The 22,479-nt window shown below is 50.9% G+C and overlaps 2 protein-coding genes across 4 annotated transcripts in view; one reads left to right on the plus strand and one right to left on the minus strand.

Annotated features, from left to right (window-relative positions):
• Positions 1-2,708: 2,708 nt before the first annotated feature.
• Positions 2,709-11,783, plus strand: Cd74 (CD74 molecule). 2 transcript variants are annotated; one of them, XM_046460302.2, is made up of 9 exons: positions 2,709-2,932; positions 7,464-7,636; positions 7,749-7,828; positions 8,324-8,386; positions 9,060-9,155; positions 9,430-9,517; positions 10,290-10,481; positions 10,897-10,959; positions 11,235-11,783. In XM_046460302.2, exons 1-9 carry the CDS (start codon positions 2,856-2,858, stop codon positions 11,243-11,245), a joined length of 843 nt encoding a protein of 280 aa, XP_046316258.1. In that variant the 5' UTR covers positions 2,709-2,855; the 3' UTR covers positions 11,246-11,783. The 2 variants fall into 2 exon arrangements, with proteins under 2 accessions (XP_046316258.1, XP_046316259.1); XM_046460303.2 differs by lacking the exon at positions 10,290-10,481 and having other exon boundaries at positions 2,736-2,932.
• A 999-nt stretch (positions 11,784-12,782) lies between these two features.
• Positions 12,783-22,479, minus strand: part of Tcof1 (treacle ribosome biogenesis factor 1) — a 35,591-nt gene continuing 25,894 nt past the window's right edge. For both annotated transcript variants that reach the window (XM_046460249.2, XM_046460248.2), the window contains 9 exons: positions 21,130-21,248; positions 19,976-20,086; positions 19,486-19,729; positions 18,911-18,996; positions 18,044-18,215; positions 15,587-16,126; positions 14,224-14,321; positions 13,528-13,573; positions 12,783-13,258 (listed from right to left, as the gene is read on the minus strand). In XM_046460249.2, the coding sequence (XP_046316205.1) occupies positions 13,547-13,573; positions 14,224-14,321; positions 15,587-16,126; positions 18,044-18,215; positions 18,911-18,996; positions 19,486-19,729; positions 19,976-20,086; positions 21,130-21,248 (1,397 nt within the window). In that variant the 3' untranslated portion in view covers positions 12,783-13,258; positions 13,528-13,546. The remainder of the gene's footprint in view (positions 13,259-13,527; positions 13,574-14,223; positions 14,322-15,586; positions 16,127-18,043; positions 18,216-18,910; positions 18,997-19,485; positions 19,730-19,975; positions 20,087-21,129; positions 21,249-22,479) is intronic.

The raw sequence follows: 22,479 nt of genomic DNA on the forward strand, positions 1-22,479 counted from the left end.
TTCACTCAATTTTCTCTGTTCTCTATTTCTGGAACTCTGCAATTGACCTTCCTAGATTGTTCTTTAATTCCCTTCTCTCTCTCTCTTCTCTCTCTCTCTCTCTCTCATCTTTGTGGTTTACTTTTCTGGAATATTACAAAATATCTTTCATTTTCAACTGTTTATCATCTGCCTTTTTTTGTGTGTGGCATTGTGTATCAAAACCAGGAGTGATTTACTACTGAGCTACATCCCTGGTCCCCTGGTCCCCTGGTCACTTTCTTTCTTTCTTCTTCTTCTTTTTTTTTTTTTAATTTTTGAGACAGGTTCTCACTGAGTTGCCAAAGCTGGATGGCCTTAGCTTGCAAAGCTCTTGCCTCAGCCTCCCAAGTAGCTGGGATTATAGGTGCGTGAGCCATGGTGCTCCACCTCTATTTTTAATCTTTTTTTTTTTTTTTTTGGTACTGGGAATTAAACTCAGGGAAATCCAAACACTGAGCCACATCCCCAGCCCTATTTTGTGTTTTATTGAGAGATAGGATCTCACTGAGTTGCTTAGTGCCTCGCTTTAAAAAAAAAAAAATATATATATATATATATGTATATGTATATATTTTAGTTGTAGTTGTACACAACACTTTTGTTTTATTTATCTATATTTATGTGGTGCTGAGGATTGAACCCAGCACCTTGCACACGCTAGGCAAGCGCTCTACCACTGAGCTGCAACACCAGCCCTAACACCTCGTTTTTGCTGAGGCTGACTTTGAACTCTCAATCATATCTCAGCCTCTTGAACTACTGGGATTACAGGTGTGTGCCACCATACCCAGCCTGTATTTTTCCTTTTTCTTTTCTTTCTTTTCTTTATTTATTTTCATGTGGTTTGGAGGATCGAACCCAGTGCCTTACCTGTGCTAGGTGAGCACTCTACCACTGAGCCACAACCCCAGCCCCAGCCTGTATCTTTCGTCTTGAAGAGCTCTTTTTCTTGTTCTTCTGTAGTACTTATGCCTTATAACATCCTGTTCTTTGTTTTAGATGGATCTCGCTATATTGCCCAAGTTGGTCTTGAAATGCTAGGGTTAAGTGATCCTCTTGCTTTTTTTTTTTTCCCCCAGTACTAGGGATCAAGCCCGGGGCCTCACACACACCAGGCAAGCTCTCTATCACTGAGCCACAACCCCAGCCCTTAATCCTTGATTTTCTAAACATCAAGTGGAAGCTGTGGCCCATGAGCAGACTTATTCGATAAGGGCTTCCTGTAGGGCTACCTGGCTGCGTTGTTTCATCAGGGAATCCCCAATGTCAGAATCTCAAGTACATCCTCCTGGCATGGTCAGGCCCCCCAGAGAAGGTTCCTTCTTTTCACAGAGGGAGAAAGCCTGGCTTCTAGCATTCTGAACAGGAGAGAAGACTGGCCAGCTTCAGTGCAGGGTCATGCTCTTTCTGTGTCTGGAGAGTAAGTTTCCAGTCTGTTCTCTGGGAGGAGGGACACTCAGGGAAACTTTATTTACCAGTTTATTATAAAAGACACAGTTTATTATAAAGGAACAGCCAAAGAGGTACATGGGGGTAAGGTATGAAAGTGTCCCTGGCACAGGAGTTTCTGCTGTGGAGTTGAGGTACACCATCTTATTGGCACATGGACAAAGAAGCTTTCCAAGCCCTATTGGTTAAAGTTTTATGGAAGTTCCATAAGATACACATGATTGATTCAATCATTGGTATTGGTGTTTGAACTCAATCTCTAGCCTCTCTCCTTTCCATGGAGATCTGGAAGCCCCAGCCCCCTCATCGCTGGTTCGTTCATCTGGCAGTCATTGCCCATCCTGGAGCTACTGGGAAGGGGAGCTTTTAGCCACAAGTCATCTCATTAGCCAACAAAAAGACTTACCACTCTAGAGGGTCCAAGGCTCTTAGGTGTTCTTCTGTCAGGAAGCTGGAGGGAGACCAAGTCTGCATGAGCCACAGATAGGAGGCAGTAAGGCCCTGCGGGCACTGTTGACTCTCCCTAGGCTGCTTCCCAGCCCTCACATCCTTTTCCTCTCCCTCCAGAGGCTCCATTCTCCTGCATTTGAACCCCACAATTTGAACATCAGGAAGCAGAAGGGGAGAGTGGTCAAGAGTGTGGGTTCCATCACTTTCCAGACTTAAACCACAGGCAAACACCTGGCCTCTGAAAGTCTTGGGGTCCTCACCTAAAAAGTCTCGGGGTCCCAACAGGGGAATGATTAGCACAGTGCCTGGCACAGAGGCTTCATAAGTGGTGGCAAGCATTTGTTGCCAGGGCCTTAACAGCACCGACTCTCAGATGGAGCAGAGAGGACACCAAGTCCAACCTTCCTTCCCCATTTTGAAAGGACATAACTGAGGCCAGAGAGAATTTGTTTAAGCTTATCGAAGATACACAGCCCCTTCCTGCACCCACTTATGCATGAAGGAGAGGGGAGTCAGATATAGCCATTTTCTGCTTCAAAGTGATTTCCTGTCTAGGCAGTGAACACATTTGTCTGTTTCTGGAAACATCCTAAGAGCCTTATGAATCCAAAAGTCTGCCCAGAAACAAGTGATGAGGGCCCTGGGCAGCCAATGGGATTGCGCTGGCCTTTCTACCTGCCTGGGGACTCCCCCTCCTCATCCTGGCCCTCAAAAGGCAGCTTGGCCTGAGTGGGGTATTTCCAGCTTTGTGGCTTTCACTTCCACATCTACCAGGTGGGCGGAGTGAACTCCTCTGGACGAATCAGATTCCTCCCAGCACTAACTTCAAGAGGTGAGCCAGGGACTCAGGGTCCCAGATACACGGACAGCAGCAGCAGCAGCAGCAGCAGCAGCAGCAGCAGCAAGAGCTGAGCAAAAGACCAGAGGTCAGAGCCATGGAAGACCAGCGCGACCTCATCTCCAACCACGAGCAGCTGCCCATACTGGGCCAGCGCCCCAGAGAGCAGGAGAGGTATGTGTGAGGATTAGACGAGACCACGCAAACCCTGGGCTGCACAGATATGTGCAGGTGCCCAGAAGGAGCACGCACCAAGAGTTGCAGGGAGGCGTCATGGACGCAATGACTTGAACACTTTCTGAGTGCTTTTGAGCAAGTTTTTGGCCAGTTCTGGGCTTTGATTTCCCCTTCTGTAAAGTGAGGGGTTTTGTTTGTTAGTTTGTTAGTTTTTTGGTACTGGGGATTGAACTCAAGAGCACTCAACCACTGAGCCACATTCCCAGCCCTATTTTGTATTTTATTAGAGACAGGTCTCACTGAGTTGCTTAGTGCCTCACTTTTGCTGAGATTGGCTTTGAACTCATGATCCTCCTGCCTCAGCCTCCTGAGCCACTGGAATTACAGGTGTGCGTCATCATGCAGGGTTTGTTACTGACATTGCGTGATGCACAAAATCAGAAGACCACCTGGGTTCTTTCTCTAGAGTTCCATACGATATCAGGGGCTTCACAGACCTGCCTTAAGCTGGGCCATGAATCCTGGGTTAGAAAACTTGGACCAGATTTTGAAAATGTTCTGGATCCCAGTAGAGAAACAGAGTTTCTAAAAGAGGATGGTAGAAGCAGCTCCTGGTTGAGGAGTTTCTTTGTTACCATCAGTGGGCATAGGTGTCTGTATCAAGGGAATGAGAATTTCAGGTGTCTGTAAGGGACACAGAGATATCTGCTGTTGCAGCAGTGATTCCAAGTGGAGGGAGGAGTGCCAGATAGGTTTCTGAGGGGCCCCAGGTTTGACGTGCGTCATACCCCATCTGTGCCTTCTCCCTTATAGCAAGAGTCAGCACAGCCATTCCAGGCCCCTCTCCTGGACCAGAAATGGCCTCCCCCATGTACCCTCCCTCACCCTCTCCCCCCCAAACCCAAAAGGGGTTAGAATGTAGCACCCTAATGCTCCTGCTTCTCCTATCATCAAAAATGTAATTTGCTCTCTATGGGGACTTACTTACAGCTACATTGACGTCAGCTGTTGCTGGCAGAAAGGGTCTTGGGAGAAACACTAGAGTTGTCATGAGGAACTATGTTCTGAGGAAAAGATAACCAGATACAGACCATTAGAGCAGCAGCCTGTGAAAATCCTAGGGCGTCCCTCGGCAAGGAGTGCCCCCCTTCACTGAGGGCTGAATTTTGGTCAGGGTTCTGCTATTGTTATGTGTGACCTCAGGTAAATCACTGCTTCTCTCTGGGTCTCAATGATAATAGACAATAGCCATGATACCAGTTCCCCTCCACGGGTCCTCCTCACTGTTCTTTGTTACTATGACTGTTTGCCAGACACAAAACTATGGCTTATTTCTCACAGTTGGAGTTCCCTATGAGTCGGGTATATTTCTTTTTTTTCTTTTCGTGGTGCTGGGGATTGAACCCAGGGCCTTGTGCATGTGAGGCAAGCACTCTGAGCTATATCCCTAGCCCTCTGGAATATTTCTTTCCCCCGATTTTCACAAAAGAAAATTGTGTCTCTTATTGGTAAGTCACGTAGCCAAGTTCTCATAGCTGCTGAGTGTTAAAGACAGAATTTAAACTAGGACTAGTCTAATTTCAGTTTTTAAATTTTTTTTTTTTTTTTTTTAGTTGTAGATGGACCCAATGCCTTCGTTTTATTTATTTTGGTGTTGTGCCGAGGATTAAACCTGGTGCCTCACACGTGCTAGATTAAGCTACACCCCCACTGAGCTACATCCCCAGTCCCTGATTTCAGATTGAGCCCATTCTTCTTTCTGGCCCCTTCTACAGTCAGGATTTGCGAGGAGAGAGAGGTGGGCCCCCTCCGAACTCAGGCTCCCCAGTGAGTGGCAAACCCAGGTGGGCTCAGTGTTCAGAGTGATCCAGAGTCATCGAATCCTTGCTTGGTTTTCACTTTAGTTCAGTTACTGCTTCTGAAGCTGGCCTGAACCTTTGTGCTCAGGCCATTCCAGACAGGACCCTGATTCCTACCCTTGTGTGAACACTTCTGCTTGGCAACATCTGCACCACAATTCCTAGCTAGTTCTGGTTGGCTCCTGGCGTCAGCTAATTACTTTTTTTTTTTATTCTTCAAGGAGGCAGTGCAAAGGAGGAAGTAAAAAGAGGGGGTGACAAGAGTTGGCCCTGTACCAGAACCAGGGGACAGGCCTTCAAGAGGCATAAGGAGGAAGGAAGTCAAATGCTAAAGTTAACTATTAACTCTCTTGAGATTAGTGTATTTATTTATAGAGAGCTAACAATGTGTTAGGCAAAGAACAAAATTTTACCCTCATCACTATTATGTATGTGTTGCTGGGAATTGAACCCAGAGTCTCACAGATGTCAGGCAAACACTACCACTGAGCCACACCCCAGCCCTAATCTCATCACCTTATTTAACATAACATTTTTGTCAGGGGTACTGGGGATTGAGCCCAAGGGCTCTTTACCACAGAGCTACATCCTCAGTCCTTTTCTTTCTTTCTTTTTTTTCATATTGAGACAGGGTCTCACTAAGTTGCTAAGGCTGGCTTTGAACTTGTGATCCTCCTGCTTCGGCCTCCTGAGTCACTGAGATTAACACATGCATCTGGCTTGACATAACACTTTGAGGCAATGCTCTTATTTAATTTTACTCATGCAGAGGGGTTAAGTGACCTGCCCACAACCAAAGCTAAGTGAGTGACAGAGCTGGGATTCCAAGTCAATTACATGGTCTTATATTCAATATGCATCTCAATTCTTAGGTCTTCTGAGAAGCTGAAATTCAGAATGGAGAAGGGATAGGACTTCCTCAAGCTCATATGGTGGGATATAGAACTGGGATTAGAATAGGGTGTGGGGTTGAAAAGGGTGTCGGGGGGCTGGGCCAGGTAGCACATGCCTGTAATTCCCAGCAGCTCAGGAGGCTGAGGCAAGAGGATCTCAATTTCAAAACCAGCCTTATGGGCTGGGGACGTGGCTCAAGTGGTAGTGCTCTCGCCTGGCATGCATGCGGCCTGGGTTCGGTCCTCAGCACCACATACAAACAAAGATGTGTCCGCCGAAGACTAAAAAGTAAATATTAAAATCTCTCTCTCTCTTAAAACAAACAAACAAACAAAAAAACCCCAAAACAAAACAAAAAACTAGCCTAAGTAAATTAGCTAAATAAATAAGTAAATGAATAAATAAAAAATAAAGTTAAAAAAAAAAAGAATAAATAATGCAGCTGGAACTTGGACCCAGGCAAGAGTGAGGACAGGGAACTTTCCACTGTCTTTGGAGCCCAGTCCAGACCTTCCTTGGGAAGGTCACTAAGTGGATTTTGTTTTCGCCTCCTATTTGGTTTCTTCCTTTCCCCCCACAGAGTTTTCGCTTTTTCCTTCTAGAATAACTCTTCCCTTGGGCTGACTCTTGGCTTAGAAAGCAGAGAGCTGGCAAACAGAGAGCCAATGAGAATGAGCTATGCCTGTGATGTCATGAGTTACTAGGCAGAAGGGTCTCCTGGAGTTTCCTAAACCATCCTTGCCAGGGGATGGAGTGAGCTGGGTGCAGACTCATCCTGACATTTCCAGTGGGCTGTCTTCGTCTATTTTGCCACTATAACAGAATATCACGGATTGAATAATTTATATATATAAAAAACAGATTTATTTTCTACAATTCTGGAGGCTGGAAGTCCAAGATCAAGGTGCTGCAATCTGGTGACGACTTCCTTGTTGCATCTTCACATAGCAGTAGGCAGAAGGGCAAGAGAACACAAGTCTCACAAGTCAAGTCCTCTTACAAGAGCCCCAATCCCATTCACCCGCCAACACCAGCACACTCGCAAACCTGAATTCAGATGGCACCCATCAAACCACAGCAGAGTCCGGTAGTCGCCCTCCACCCCAGGGGTGGGTGCAGCTCTGAGAATAGGCCAGGAACTCTCAGGGTCTTAGAAACAGGATCCTTATATCCCCCATGCACTTACACCCCCAAACTGCATCCAAGGCCCACAGCTGCAAGGGCTCCCTGAGATATGAGGGTCTGGCCACACCTCATTGTGACATTGATCAGTGCTCCCCGTACCCTAAATGTCAAGGCCACACTTCTGCTTTCCATGTGGGCCACATTCTCTGCTGTCCCAGTCCCATTTCCTTCCATTTTCTCCTTAAATATGACTTCACTGGGGAAGCATACAAAATAATAAAACAAAACCCTTTCCTCTCGAGGGCAGCCCTGTTTTGTTTGTCCCATGGCAGAGGGAACATGGGGAGACCCTCTGCTCCAACCTGTCACAGCACACGTGGGACACCATGACCCAGAAAGGACAAGAAACTTTCTCTTGGCTCTTTTCCACTTGACCAAGGCCGGGGTCAGCTCCTGCTTGGGAGGCCCCTAGGGAAACCATGGTTGGAAGGAGGCTGTGGATGTCTCCAAGCTGCATCTCCGTAGCCAGCGTATAATGTGGATGGGTGGGTGGCTTAGGGGCCGATGGGTGTTGTTGGTCCCCTCCCACCCCGCCACTGGGGCAGCTCTCTGGAGTCTCCTCTAACCCATCCCCTTGTCCCTCCCCACAGCAAATGCAGCCGTGGAACCCTGTACACAGGCTTCTCCGTCCTGGTGGCTTTGCTCCTGGCTGGCCAGGCCACCACTGCCTACTTCCTGTACCAGCAGCAGGGCCGGCTGGACAAGCTGACGGTCACCTCACAGAACCTACAGCTGGAGAACCTGCGCATGAAGCTTCCCAAGCGTGCGTGCCCCTCCTCCACCCTGCCCTCCCACCTCCCCCATTCCTGCACCCCGCTGGACCCACTGTCCTTCCCTGAGTGCGCCCACACTCATGCTGCCTGCTTTCCCCACAGCTCCCAAGCCTGTGAGCCAGCTGCGGATGGCCACCCCCTTGCTCATGCAGGCACTGCCCATGGAAGGCCTGCGCCAGGGGGTAAGGACAGCCCACGGTGGTGGGAGGGAAATGTGATCTAGGGACAGGTGCCAAGCAGAGGGGCAGGGAGAAGGGACCAGAAAAGGCCCAGTGGGGAGTGTCCTGACTGTGGGAGCAGGAGGCCGCCTCAGGAAGGGGCTTCCCATGGAGGTGGGGCAAGAGCCTTGGGGCCATGCTGGGAGGAGGCCTGCCCCGTCTATTACACAGCGCCTGGCGACCCCTCCCCTTCTCTTGATATTATGTATGGATTGAAGGTTTCTGTTCATAAAACTGCTCTTGGTAAGGCCTTGTGCAGGGAAGCTTATGCCAGCTGTGACCAATGAAGATCCTGAGGCTGGAGACTCAAGTGACACAACAGCTTTCCTGTGGCAGGGACAGGCCTGCTGAGTGCCTGGAATTTGACTCTTCCCCAGACCCTGGCTGCTGGCTCCTGCTGCAGGTCCCCACTTTCAGGGCCACAGCGGGTGAGTGACCCTCTGTTTTCTCCCTCCACAGCCCAAGCAGAATGCCACCAAGTACGGCAATATGACGCAGGACCACGTGATGCACCTGCTCCTGGTGAGTGCAAGGAGCCTGGCAGCCCATGCCCACAGGAGCTCCGCCCACACCTCACTGAAAACTCCCATGCTCACCTGAAGGAACCCAAGGGGGCCCTTAAATGACGTGTAGTTCATCCTGCCCTCATCTGTGAGATGCAGAAAAGGGCCGACAGCTCTGAAGTGACTTGCTCCAGCTATTTTTTCCTTTCAATTTTTTTTTTTTCAAAATTCCTACCTTCTGTGCAAGACTCAGAGGCCACAGTGGGAGCTCCCAAGGCCAAAGGGATCCTAGGCAAGTGGGTGACCCCAGGCAAGTGACCAGATTACAAGGCAAGTATAGGTGGCTTTCAAGTAATAGGCAGAGGACCCAACTAAGCTGGGGATGGTCAGTCTTCCTGGGGAAGGTAAGACCTTGAACACAAGTAGGTGTCTACAGGGACAAGACTGGGGGTGGGTATTGGTAGAGCTGGTCTGGAACCTGAAGCCTGTCTCCCAGCCCTGGGCCCTTGTAGTGACAAGGTGAACAGCCCTTATTTCCTCCCCTTCCATATGGCTGAGGTCCAGGGTCCAGGCTTAGTGCAGCTCAGGTCCACATCTCAGAATGGAAGACAAGGGGAACATGGGCTGCACATTTTCACCTTGCCTGACAGGGAGCTCTTTTTAACCTTCCTTCTTGCCTTGCCACTCTGCAGAAATCCAATCCCCTGAAGGTGTACCCGCAGCTGAAGGGGAGCTTCCCGGAGAACCTGAAACACCTCAAGAGCACCATGGACAACCTGGACTGGAAGGTCAGTAGTTTCCCTGCACTGGAGCCCTTTTTTCTGGTGTCTCTGGTAGAGTTGGAAAGAAATGGGGCGGGGAGGGCTGGGCTAGGGGAGCCATTCTCTGGAAGCTGCTCTGGGTCCACCAGCACTCACAAAGCCCAGAACGCTGGAGAATGCGTAGAGTTGAAGAATCCACTGGGCCCTGTATGATCCTCCATGTTTCTGTTCCCAGGCAGGGTAGCAGCTTGGTGATGTCTACTGAATGTGACCTCTGACCTCTAACCTCTACCCACATTAGGTCTTTGAGAACTGGCTGCACCAGTGGCTCCTGTTTGAAATGAGCAAGAACTCCCTGGAGGAGAAGCCCACTGAGGCCCCAACAAGAGGTACAGGGAGTAGAAACTTTGGGGTGCCAGGGATCTGGGGCTCCCTCAGGGCTCTCTGGAAAGAGAGGGCCTGTAGCACTTGCCAATTCCATGATCTCTTGTCACTCTCCCGCTTCTCACCACCTCTCCTGCCTGTTTCTCTCTGGGTTTGGCTACCCTGGACCCTCTTGTCTGGTCTGTGCTTTCACACCGTTAACTGCTCTTGGGGTCCGAAGGCCTCCTGTCATGACAAAACCTCCGTCACAGAAGACACTGCCCAAGAGGGCCTGGGGCAAACCCAACATCAAACATACCAGGCAGGAACCCCAGTATGACACCCATTTTTTTTTTTTTTTTTTTTGCCTGAAGCCTTTATGAGTGCTACAATCTCATCCTCGTGCTGTCTCTTCCTTCTGGGCTTCCATGTCGTTAAGCACCCCCAACAAAGGGTAACCTCCCTTGTATTTGGGTACTCCCAGTAACCGAAGGCTGATTTCTGCTTTCCTCTTGAAATCACAATCATGGGTCAATTCCACACTTTAAGGCTTTGGCTGTCAGAAGGGGTCATCCAGTTCTGGGGTGAACGACACACAGCCACCCACTTCCTCTTTGATCTTGGACTTGTTGGTCTAGGCCTTGGGCCTCAGTTTTCGCTCCTATGCAGTGAGTGGAGGAGGCAGGGACATGAGGGCGCAAGGCATTAGGCCCACGGCAGGGTGTGTAAGTCCGGCTCTGCTGAGACCCCAGCCCAGAGCCTGCTCACTCACTGTCTTCATCACACCTGTCGCTTCAGTATTGACCAAATGCCAGGAAGAGGTCAGCCACATCCCTGCTGTCCACCCGGGCGCATTCCGTCCCAAGTGTGATGAGAACGGTAACTATATGCCGCTCCAGTGCCATGGGAGCATCGGCTACTGCTGGTGCGTCTTCCCCAACGGCACTGAGGTCCCTCACACCAGGAGCCGCGGGCGCCATGACTGCAGTGGTAAGCAGGGGCCACCATGCCAGCAGTGTGAAGGACTAGCAAGGACTAGGAAAGCCAAGGGGCAAGAGGTCCCTCCTGGCACATGGGACCAGGACATGGGATGGCAGCTCTTGGGGACAGCCACTGTCAGCCACACATCCAGCCCTTGATCCATCGACCCATCTGGGCACTCCTCTTCTGTCTGTCCCTTTGTCACTTGTCTCCTCTGACATCCACACATCTGTCCATGCGCTGTCCTCCTGCATCCAGGAGTCCTATGGACTCCCACTGCGTCGCACCACCCCTTCCTGGGCTTTCATTCAGCCCCCCCTGCATTGTGGAGCCTGCTCCACCTCCAGGGAAGGTCTTCAGGCACTTTGCCCCGAGGTGGGGTGGCTGGCATTACAGGGAACAAACCATCTGATGCTCCCAACAGAGCCACTGGAACTGGAGGATGTGTCTTCTGGACTGGGTGTGACTAAGCAGGACCTGGGCCAAGGTGAGAGCCCTGTGCAAGGGAACCTGGTCCCATAGCTCATTTCGAGGATTGTGACAGCCTGGGATGACCGTTTCCCAACTGAGGAACAGGGCTGGGGGCTGCTGGGGGCGGGGGACAGGAGTCTCTGCTGGGTAGGACTTGTAGCTCAGCAGGGGGCAGCGGAGGGTGGAGAGTCCTTGACTACTCTGAAGCCTCAGGATGCCAGGGGGGGGGGGGGGAGAAGGGCAGGGACAACAAAGAGGGGACCAGCCTCACTCTGATGCTCCTTTCCATAGTCATCATGTGAAAACAAGAAGCGGTCTCCAGCACCAGCCAGCTCTGTGTAGTCACAGCTTTCCTGCTCCTCCGTGCCTCCAGCCTTCCCCAGTCCCTCCAAACTCCATTCTCTCATACCCTACACCTCGTCCCATGAGATTCTGGCGACTGGCTCTCCATCATCCTGGAGCATAACAGATCAAAATAGCACAGATGACACAAGAGGGCCCTGCTGCCCAACTCCTAGCCATCAGCAGGGAAGCAAAACTGGGAGGTGGACCCCAACTATGAGAACCCCCATTTCCAACATCATAGTAGTCATCAACATGGGGCTCAGAGATCTAGGCCCACGGACGGGGAACAGAACACCTCACCCCCAAACCCTAGGATGAACATATTCGTGGTCCTCTCCCCTTCTGCCCCCCTTTTTTTAATCACTCCCCAAAGAACCCAGCCTCACCCACCAACTAGCCCTCCTCACTTATGCCAACCCAACTCTGCTGCTCAGCCAAGCTTGTCATCAGCCTCAGGGCCATGGCTCACGTAAGAATAAAAGGTAGTAAGTAGAACATTCTGGCTCCCGGCTTTTTTGTTGGAATCCAGTTAATTTACCATAAGGAGGTCAGCGAAGACCTAAATACAGTCATCTAGGTGTGAGAACGCAGCCTAAGGAACCAAAGCACTGAGGCTGGTGATCTAGGGATTACGTCTTTGAACAGACACACATGGATATGTGAAGAACTTTCACTTCCAAAACAAGTTGGTTCTTTTTGTGCAGTGCTGGAAACTGAGCCCAGGACTTTGTGCATGCTAGGCGAGCGCTCTACTGCTAAGCTACATCCCCAGCCCAAATAGATTTTTGCATACAGTTTTTTAAGCACAAACTCCTCTTGGTTCAGCTTCCATTTCCCCATGTCCCCAATTTCATTTCTATACTAAGAACAGCACAAGTATGATGACAGATGGCAACCAACACAGGGCCTCAGTGTCAGGAATGGACAGGAAGCGGGGGCTGTGAAGAATGGGGTGCCGGGGCTGGGGATGTGGCTCAAGCGGTAGCGCGCTCGCCTGACATGCGTGCGGCCCGGGTTCGATCCTCAGCACCACATACAAACAAAGATGTTGTGTCCGCCGATAACTTAAAAATAAATATTAAAATTTTTTTTCTCTCTCTCCCCCTTCCCTCTCTTAAAAAAAAAAAATGGGGTGCCCAGGCTGAACTAACTGGGCCGAACACTACTCAGCTCCAGCTACTTATTACCAAGAGAAGAGCCTATCCCCACTCACGTCAGTTCCTGAGGCCCCTTCCCATTTCCCCTCTCTGGGTGTTTATAGGAAACCAACCACAACCACCCTTCAGTTCCACATGAGCTTCGCTGCAGCTGAGTCTTTCCCCATCGACTTAGCCCAGGCTCAGGCTATTTCTCTGGCAAACTGTCCCACTCACAAAATCCCAGAGCTCTACTCCATCAAGAAGGAATCCCAAGTGCTGGCTTGCTCACTGCCAGGTGTCAGACCGTCTTTCCCAAGTAGCCAACTACATAGCCTTGTGCCAGGTACACCAGGAATTTGCATCTTTCTTTTAAGTCTTTTATTCTAAGTTCTTTAAAAAAAGAGAAAAAACAAAACACAGAAGCCACAACCAGAAGAATAGACAAAAAGAGGACAAAGGCTTGGGATCAGCCAGAGTTACCAAGTGCATGGATGAGCACACACTTGGCCTCACTGGGTCTGCAGAGTGAAGCGGTAGAAAGTCCAGCCCTTGGGCATGTTAGATTTAAAGGGGGGAGACAGGTCACTTAAAAAAATATATATACTGTACACATCTATGTGAAGCGCTCTGTGCTGGGATCAGTGGGGCAAGGTCCCAGGAGCTGGGATCCCTCCTCCTCAGACCAGGCTTCCAGCAGGCTCACAGGCTTGGCCATCATGGGGACCCTGCACTGGCCATCTTCTGCAGAGGGAGAAGTTAAAAATCCAGTCTCAAGCCAGGGTAGGCAGAGGTCAGAGGCCTGGAGATGGTCAACACTCCGTTAAGAACTCCCTGGGGGAAGGAAGCACATCCAGACGTAAGATCTCCTGACCTTTCCCTCCATCAAGGAGGATAAAACCTGGCCTTCTTGCTTCAGGAGAGGGGGACTGACTATCCTCCACGTGCTGATGCTGGTCGCTCTATTCTGGACCCTTCCAACACTGCAGCTCCCTCCAGCCCCTGGTGTTGTCACATGGCCCCACCAACTCTTGAGGAATGGAACCTTCCCCAGCCCCCCTTCCTTTGGTCCTCCCATGGCTGGGAAGGGCCAGAAAGCATACCTGTCTTGTGCCTGGCCTCTCACACAGTCTGCTCTGCGGTCTTCTTCTGTGAGGAGAGAAGTGTCAGGGCTCTTATCCCTGAGGTGTATCCCACTGCCACACCTGCCAGGGACTGGCGATTCCCCCAGGACAAATGCCAGGTCTATAGGGATCCCTGGGGATGGGGCAGTGCCTCATGTGCCCTCCAGGAAGGAGCCCAGGGCTTTCCTGACAAATCGAGGCCTACTGGGCACAGTGGGGACGCCATCCTGCCTGAGGGGCTAAGGCTCTGGCCATAGCATAGACCCTGCTCAGGCCATCAGCCCTGGAACCCTGCTGCTCCACAGGCAGAGCAGATGGCTATAAGAGTTTCCTCAGTAGGGACAGCCTGCCAGCTGGGTACACGTAGCCCAAGTCCTGTTTCTTCTCACCTGAAAGTCTGCGACAGCCCATGTGGGTCTCCCTGACCTCTGGGGGTATCCCTTTCCTTCATCCCTAACCCCCCTCATTCTCCACCTCACAGATGAGACAGGGCCACTTCTGTGGCTTCCAGAGGCTAGGAATACTCCCTTCCGGCTCTTTCTCACAAGATCCCACTTTAGAGTCAAGAATGGAGAGGGCAGGGACGTGTCTGGGTGTGTGAAGGGCTAACATTCACCCTGGGAACTGGGTTTGGGTCCCTTTTTCGGTCTGAGACGCTGCAGGAACTCATTTTACCTTTTTCTTCTTTTTCTTCTGAAGCAGTGAGTCAGGGTCTTTGGTTGAGGCCTTTTTTGCTTTCTTCTTTTTTTCCTTTTTGTCCTTTTCTTTTTTACCTGAGGGAAGAAAGGAAGTTTCTTGAAAAACAGATTTTAATCCTGAGTGCTGGGCCATGCTGGAGGTATAGGGGTGGGCAGGACAGGGTTCCAGGGCCTGCTCCTCCTGGCTGGTACTCAGCTCTCCCCACAGCCCAGCAAGCCATCAACACAGCCCCAGGGTGGGGCCAGGACACCTGTCCTTCAAAACCAGCCTCATGCCTTCTTCATCCATGGACCACTTGGACTATGACTAATTTTCTTTAAATTAACTCAAGTATTATTATTATTATTACTATTTTTTTTGGGGGGTGGGGCAGTGCTGGGGATGAAACCCAAGGCCCCTCGCATGCTAGGTAAGTGCTCTACCACTGAGCTATATCCCTGGCCCTAAATTAACTCATTTAAAAAATTCCCTCACAGGGCTGGGGATGTGGTTCTGTAGTAGGATGCTTGCCTAGCATGCGTGAAGCCCTGGGTTTCATCCCCAACCACCCCCCGCCACACACACACACCAAAAAAAAAAAAGAAAGAAAGAAAGAAAAAACAACAAAACCTCCCACTGTTATTTTGACAGGAAAGTGGGAACCTAGTACAGTACTGAGCACCAAAGGGTCAAGCGTCCTGCTCTGAGGGCCACCCTGCCTTTGCCCTGGAGGCATTAGGCATCTACCCGTCTCCTGTATTCCTCTACCACCACTGGTGCAGCACAAGAGGGTTGCCTGTTTGGAAACGGTGAAACCCCCTGACCCTGAGCATCCTCCTTCTCTGAGCCTCAGTTCTCCATCTGCAAAATGGGAATGAAATACCTCTTGTGCTGGCACAAGGACTGACGAGGACCTACTGAGCGCAGACTCTAGCACAGGTCTCAATGAATAGGAAACCGAGGTCTAGAGAGATGATGAGGGCTCAGGTGTTCTGGTCCATTTTGCACCCCAGAGCTGGTGGGAGAAACAGGCTCTTCCAAAATCTGACATGGGCCAAAGAGGCACAGGACACCATTCTCTGCCCTTGTCAGGCTGCAGCCTGAGCCTGGATCTTCTAGAAGCCTGAAGCTGAAAATGAATGTGACTGTCAGACACTAAGGGAACATTCTGGGCTTTGGGGAGCTGGCTCGCAGCTCTGGCCCAGGTGCTCTGGAATCTTTTCCGGCTTTGCCACTGGCTGCCCCCAAGACCCTGGAAAACCCATCCAGGGATCTCCTTGTGCACGGGGAAGAGACCAAGAGTTGGCTAAGGACCCCTGCCGCCCTCAGCATGGGCCTAGGGAAGCAAGATCTTACTTACTTTTATCAGATTTTTTCTTCTCTTTTTTGCTTTTTGGGTCACTTTGATCTCCACCCTCAACCTTCACCATCCCCAGCTCCCCTTCTGGCTGGTCCCTGGCCCCATGGGAGCCGGAAGGTCCCTTTCCCTTCCCCTTCTTCTCCTTTGTGTTGCCACTTGCTCTGTCTCTCTTTTTCCCTTTGGAAGTCCTGGAGGCCTTTTCTGAGGAAACAGCGCTCTCCCCGCCTTCCTCGGACACTAGCTGCTTCTTCTTTTTGCTCTTGGGGGCTCTGGTGGCTGACTGGTCTCCTGACAGCTTCCGCTTCCGGCCTTTCCGGCTGCTGTCCTTGGCGGCATCTGTGGCCTTCTTCCTTTCCTGCTCCAGTAGCTCCTTCAGGACCTTCATCACTGAGGCCTGCACCTGGGCCTCACTCAGGGGCCAGGGAGCCCCCTGGAAGTGCTGGGCAATGTTGCTCTGCAGTCCCTGTGTGGAGTCTGTGGAGCTCGGGGCTTCCTTCCTGGGCTTCTCAGAGGTGGCACCTGAGGTGGCTTCCTTTTTACCTGTGGAGAGAGGAGTTGGAGTCACGGATCTGGGGAAGCTGAGGACAAATATCTATGGTGAGCGCTGAGAGGATGTAAGGAAAGACAGCTCCTCCTCTTGCAGGGGTATAGACGGGAAGGGAAGGTCCAGTGGTTACTCTGTCCCATCTCGTCTCCAGAGTCCTTGCGCTCCCCACACCTGGACCTTGCTTTCAACTTAGAGCTCTTTTGTCTTTCCATACAAAACTCAACTCAAATTAGGGTGAGGGATGGACAATGAACCCAGATGTTGATGTGAGGCCCTGAAATCTACCAACGAGATGAAAGAGCAAACAGAAGGGAGACGGTATTGTGTAGCCAGGAGTCCAGAGCTGGGTCAGGAGATCTGGTCTCTGAGTCTGACTTTACCACCAACCTCAGTGACTCTAGCCAGGACCCAGCTCCTCTCAAGGGCTGTTTCCCTGCTTGTAAAATGAGGAAATGGATGAATAATGAAGTCTCTCTATTATAAGCTATAGATTTAAAATAAAAGTGAAGCTTGTAGACGCTCAATTCATAATCCATCGACACAGGGGGCCCTTGGCCCTTCTAGGCCAGGGTTCTAGGCTGCTGGTGGGGGCACTGGGTGCACAAGTGGTGGTGGCTGACTAAGTAGGTTTACTGCCTGCCAGAGTGACTTCTGGTGCAGCCTTTGTTTAGAATTTTCCACGCCTCTGCTTGCCTTTGATAATTGTGTGCTGACTACACGTGTAAAAAAAACCTTCCACAGCCCCCTCTAAAATGTCTCCTTGTCACACCCGCCTCTCACAAAGAGAACACTGGGGAGGAAAGTGAGCAACGACTCCGCTTCTGACCCAGCACGCGAAACTGCTACTTAAAGCCCAAAGACTGGGCCTTGCCACTGCCTCTGGCCTGGACAGGGCTCTACTCCATTCTGGGCTAAGCAGGCATAAAGCTCTTACCTGCCGTGCTCTGGAAGAGGGCTCAGTGGTTTGGCTCTGGAGGTGACTGCTTTGAGGAGGGATAAAGGCAAACATCCATGTCACACTGGGTTGGAGGCTACTCCCTGCAGCATGCAGTGGGCCTGACTGTGCCCATAATTCCCTCCAGTCTGTCCTCCAAAGCCCATGTGACTATTTTCTGCGTGCCATACCTTGACATGCCCTGGAGCACCACCCTCTGCAGGGCCTGTTTTAGACATGTTTAGAAACCCAGGGTGGGCTAGGGATGTGGCTCAGTGGTAGAGCGCTGGCCTGGAAAGCATGAGGCCCTGGGTTCAATCACCAGCACCAAAAAAAAAAAAAAAAAAGAAAAGAAACGAAACCCAGGGTGGTCTGGGGATTGTCAGTGCTTTAGAGTGCGTCAGAGTGGCTCTGGGCTGGTCCATTGCCAACTCCTGCAAACAGGCTTCCAGTCTTCTGTCTGAATCATCCTCAGTGCCTACACCCCACACCATGATCCTGTGTGTTGGGAAGAATAGTCAACGGGGATGGCTGGAAAGAGCAAGGTCTATTTCACAAGTCAAGGAGCTGCTTCCAGGCTGGGGACATAGCTCAGTTAGTAGAGTGCTTGCCTCACACACATATGGCCCTGGGTTCCATCCCCAGCACTACAAAAAAAAAAAAAAAAAAAAAAAAAAAAAAAAAAAAAAAAAAAAAAAAAGAAGGGTGATGCTTCCTCTAGGCAGATATTCTCCTACAGCTGCAACCAGCTTCCTCTAGCTAGACACACCTGGCTCCTGGGCTGCCCAGACCATGGGAGCCAGATACCTCAGGGTGGGCCCCACTTACACTATGAGAAGGTCTCACTAGAGACCAAAGCCCCTCATTTGGAGAGCCCTGGTGGCAGACAGGACCATGTTAGTGGCACCGTTGCTGCAGGAGGACAAAAGGAGGCCCACTGCCTTGTCCTTCCACGTCCTAATGTCCCTTGACTTACCTGTTTTAAGGGAAACAGTGCCTGCCTGCTGAGACTCCAGTTTGCCGTCTGGGTCATCTTTTTTTGCTAGAGCAGAGGAAACCAAGGGGCTGGAGTCTGGCTTTGGAGTCACCTCTGAAGCCTGGGATTTGGCCAGGTTCAGCCCCGGGGTCACATAACCTGAGAGGAGAGACTGAAGAAGCCCAGTGTGAAAGAGGCTGCAAGCCCACCCATCCCGCCCAGAAGCATGACCTGCTGTGAGGACACCAGCCCAGGGCGCTCAGGCCTACCCTGCTGGGGCAGACTGAGTGGGCACGGAGCCCTGAGGTGCTTCAGTGCACCTTGTGAACTCCTTGATCAATACACATTTTAGATAATACATCCAAAAAGGAAATTTCTTATTATGAATGCAAACACAAAAGTCATCAGCACTTGCCATGTACAGAGAGAGTAACCTTAAAGAAACCTGGTTAAGAAATGTTTTTGTCTGGGAATCACCTAGAATCACAGACCCAGAGGTTAACTGCTTGGGCTCCTAGGGATTGGGGTAGGAGCTTGCCTGGCTCTTTCTTTTTTGGGGGGATTGAACCCAGGGGCGCTTAACCACTGAGCCACATCCCCAGTGCTTTTTTATATTTTATTTAGAAACAGGGTTTCACAAAGTTGCTAAGGCTGGCTTTGAACTTGCAATCCTCCTGCCTCACCCTCCCAAACCACCGGGAATAGAGGTGTGCACCATCATGCCCAGTTGCCTGGTTCCTTTGCAGGCAGGATTTTGCCCAGGGCAAGAGGAGGGGGCCAGATGTCTGACCTGAAGGACACCTGGTCTAACTGGTCTAAGAGTCCAGCCCAACCCTGTGGGCAACCAGCCCTCTTCCTGGCAGTTACCTGGGAAGGGGCCACCACTTCATCCTCGCTGGACTCTTCTGTAGTCTCCTCCACCAAAGTCTCCTTCTTAGAAGGGGTTGGACCTACTGGAGAAGCAAAGGTATCCTGTTGAGGGCCCCTGGTGGCCCTTGTCAGTTAGGCAGAGTGAACCTTTCAGAGGCCTGAGATGCCAGGTCTAAGTCCCCCCATCCCTCCACCCAAGGACTCAGGGTTGGGCCCTCCCTGTGGAAGGTCCTGCTACATCATGTTATTCACGGCCTTCATCTCCAGCTCCCAAGGCCCCACTTATATCCCCTGCTTTCCCTTGTGGGGAAGCCTGGTCTTGGGAGTTAGGGGAGTCAATAAGAGGAGTCTGATACCAAGAAGCTACCAGCAGTTCAACAAGAGTCAGGGTTTTGAAATCATTTGGACAGATTTCCTCAGAGGGCTGGATAAATGGGTAAACTGAGGCCCAACATGGGATAACATGGCCAAGGTCTCAGATCAAGCTGGGACACAGAGCTGAGGCCAAAGCCCAGGGTTCTACCAGGCTGCATCCCACCCCTGCGCTGGACCTGCCCTCCTAGCACCCTCACCTAGCCTGGGGATTGACTTGGCTGTCTGAGGTCCCCTAGTGTCCTCACTCCCTGAAGAGCTGTCGCTGCTGTCCTCGCTGTCGTCTGAGCCCCCAGGGGCTTTGGCTTTGGAGTGGCCCGAGGGTGTGGCTGTGGCCTGCTGGCCTGCAGGAGGCTTGGGTTGTTTGAGCTTGTTGTTCACTCTGTTCTGGACAGGGGAGCTCTGGGGATGAGTCACAGTGAGTGCTCCCACAGCACTGTCAACCTAATTTGGTGAAAGAAAGAGTGGAAGGTCACGCCGAGCAGTATGGTGCCTGCTTAGCACAACAACGGGCTGGGCACTGTATCAGGGCCACACAGGTGGCCTCCTGGATCCTTCCCGCAGCTCTCCAGGGTGAACACTGTAGTTCCTCCTTACACACCAGCCCACCGAGATCCAGGGAGGTAAGTCCTGGGACTCAGGGTTGGGCCCTCCCTGTGGAAGGTCTGGTAACCCTGCTTCCCAGCTCACCTCACTTGAAGACTGGGTCCTGGCAGGAGGCTGGGCTTCATTTGCCTTGTGGGCGAGGACTTTCAGGGCGGCCTGCGTCAGCGGGAGGGAAGCTGAGTTCCGCTTTGCCACCTGTGGACAGTGAGGGGCAGCCCTGAGACCAATGGGTAACTGGGATGCCATCTAGGTCATGCCTGGTCAGACCCTGTCTGGCTGGGGTAAAAAGGGACCCAAGTGCCAAGAACCATGGGGCTAGAGTTGGGGACGAGCAGCAATTAGAGGGGCAATGTCACCATTTGGGCAGAAAGATGGGTGGCAGGTTTAAGGTTATGAGAAAATCACCTTGTTCTTAGAGTAGAGAGAGAGCTCCCAGCAAGAAAGGGAAGTAGCTTGGTCCCACCTGAGGCCCACTCTAACTCGCACCCTCTTCAGGATAAACCTCTAGCTGGGGGTCCCCCTACTTTCTGCACCCACCAACAGTCAGAGAGCAAGAACTTCAACTTCCCGATCTGCAGGGTGCCCCCAGCTCACCTCCTCAGGGGGGCTTCCCTGCCCATCCTTCCTAAAGCAGATCACTCACTACTCTCTAGTTTATGTTCTGTTTCCTTCATTGCATCAAACAGTTGGTGGGGAACTTGTTTCTATTTGATTTCCTTGTTTAATGGTTGCTTCCCGACTGGCTTGAGAACTCCATGAGGACAGGGGCCCTCCTTGTCTTGTTCCTGCTATCGCCGTGTCTGGCAAGGGCAGATGGTCAACACCATCTACTCGCTGAGGGGCCAAACAGGTATGGGCTTTGGGGGTGTAGTGATCATGGGCTGGTTATACCCACACAGCCCCTCCAAGTTGGCACTGCCCCCTAGATGCATGGCAACTTTCTCTCACCCTCTCAAGAAGAACTGGGTGGGGTGCAGTGAACAGCTCCTTCTCAATGGGATAACAAACCAATAAGGCTGAAAGAGCAGGGACTTGGGAATCAGGAGACCTGGGTTTTGGCCCTGCCCAATCCTGATCAAACCACAGCCCAGGTGGGGATGTGTGCTGTTTTATCTTCTGAACAGTGGGTCACTGCATTTTTAGATTCAGGCAAGGGTCAAATAACAATGCACTAAAAATGGTGAAGTCTGGGAAGAATGCTAAAGTGATTGTTCCCTCCCTCCCTGTCCACCAGGTACCTGAGTGGCTGCTGCCTCCTGTTTCTTGCCTTCCGATGTCCGACTGGACTCCTCCCTGCTGTTGGCTCCGGGAGTCGTCCGTGCATGGGCAGTGGGCACAATCACATTGGTCTTAATAGCTGAAATAGAGGACGGGAGCACATCAGGATACAGAAACCCATGGCCTCCTCAGTGGTGGCACAACCCAGTCACTAGCCCATCTGGGGACCCAGTGCTGTGCGTAGGCCTTCCACAGAAAGAGGTTTCACTCCATACCCCAAGCATTCCAGGCAGGGGCCTGTCATCTGACACAGCTCAGGAATATCCAATGGCTGCTATGGCAGTAATCCCCCACTTTTTCCTCATGTCCTCTCCTCTCAGCCAGTCAGGCTGCTACACCTGAGCCATGTGCTAGAACACTGGTACCAGAGACTCCTCATGTAAAATGGTCTCTCCTGAGAGTCACCCAGATATTTGCAAAGGCTGTTCTAGAGTTCACCGGAGAGCAACTCATCAGAGCCCAAGACAAACCCCTGTCTCTTCCGACATGGTGCTGGCAGAGTGGAATGTGGTACTATCTTGTAACCAGTAGGAACCACACCATAAATATGTACTGACAAACCTACAACGTCACAACATACCCACTGAGGATGACAAGCACTATGTACAGTATGGTCTACTTTAGAAACACAGGTGTGTCTTAGGCTTCAGTCAAGTCAGCAGCAGAGAAACGTTAGAAGTAATAATATTTGAGATGCAGGCAGTGGGGTTATAGGTGATATTTTTTCTTCTTCCTTTTTTTTTTTTTGTGGTACTGAGTTAAACCCAGAGCCTCACATATGCTAGACAAGAGCTCTACCAATGAGCTACATCCCCAGACTTCTAAATTTTGAGACAGGGTTTTACTAAATTGCCCAAACTGGCCTTGAGCTGCAATTCTCCTGCCTCAGTCTCTATAGCGGGGATTACAGGTGGGTACCAGGTGCCCAGCTGGTACTTTTTCTTTTGTGCTAAATATATTACGGTTTTTTAAAAAAATATATTTTTTAGTTGCCAATGGACCTTTATTTTTATTTATATGCGGTGCTGAGAATCGATCTCAGGGCTTCACACATGCTAGGCAAGCACTCTACCACTGAGCCACAACCCCAGCTCATAATATCATTTCTTAATTACCTTGCCAGCATTAGGTATGATTTCCTCATTAAAGTGTTATAACAACAATAAGAGTAGCAGCCATTTTTTGTTGTTATTGATAGAATCACAGATTCTTTTAAGTCAAGGACACCCCAGATCTGGTCCTACCTTCTGTTGATAGTGAGCTAGCCCTTCATCAGAGTGACAATGCAGGGCCTAGACACCTGGTCCCTG

Source organism: Marmota monax, unplaced genomic scaffold (genome assembly GCF_021218885.2).
Source record: "Marmota monax isolate L192 unplaced genomic scaffold, Marmota_monax_Labrador192_F-V1.1 WCK01_AAM20220418_F8-fsc00006, whole genome shotgun sequence".
NCBI classification, from domain to species: domain Eukaryota; kingdom Metazoa; phylum Chordata; class Mammalia; order Rodentia; family Sciuridae; genus Marmota; species Marmota monax.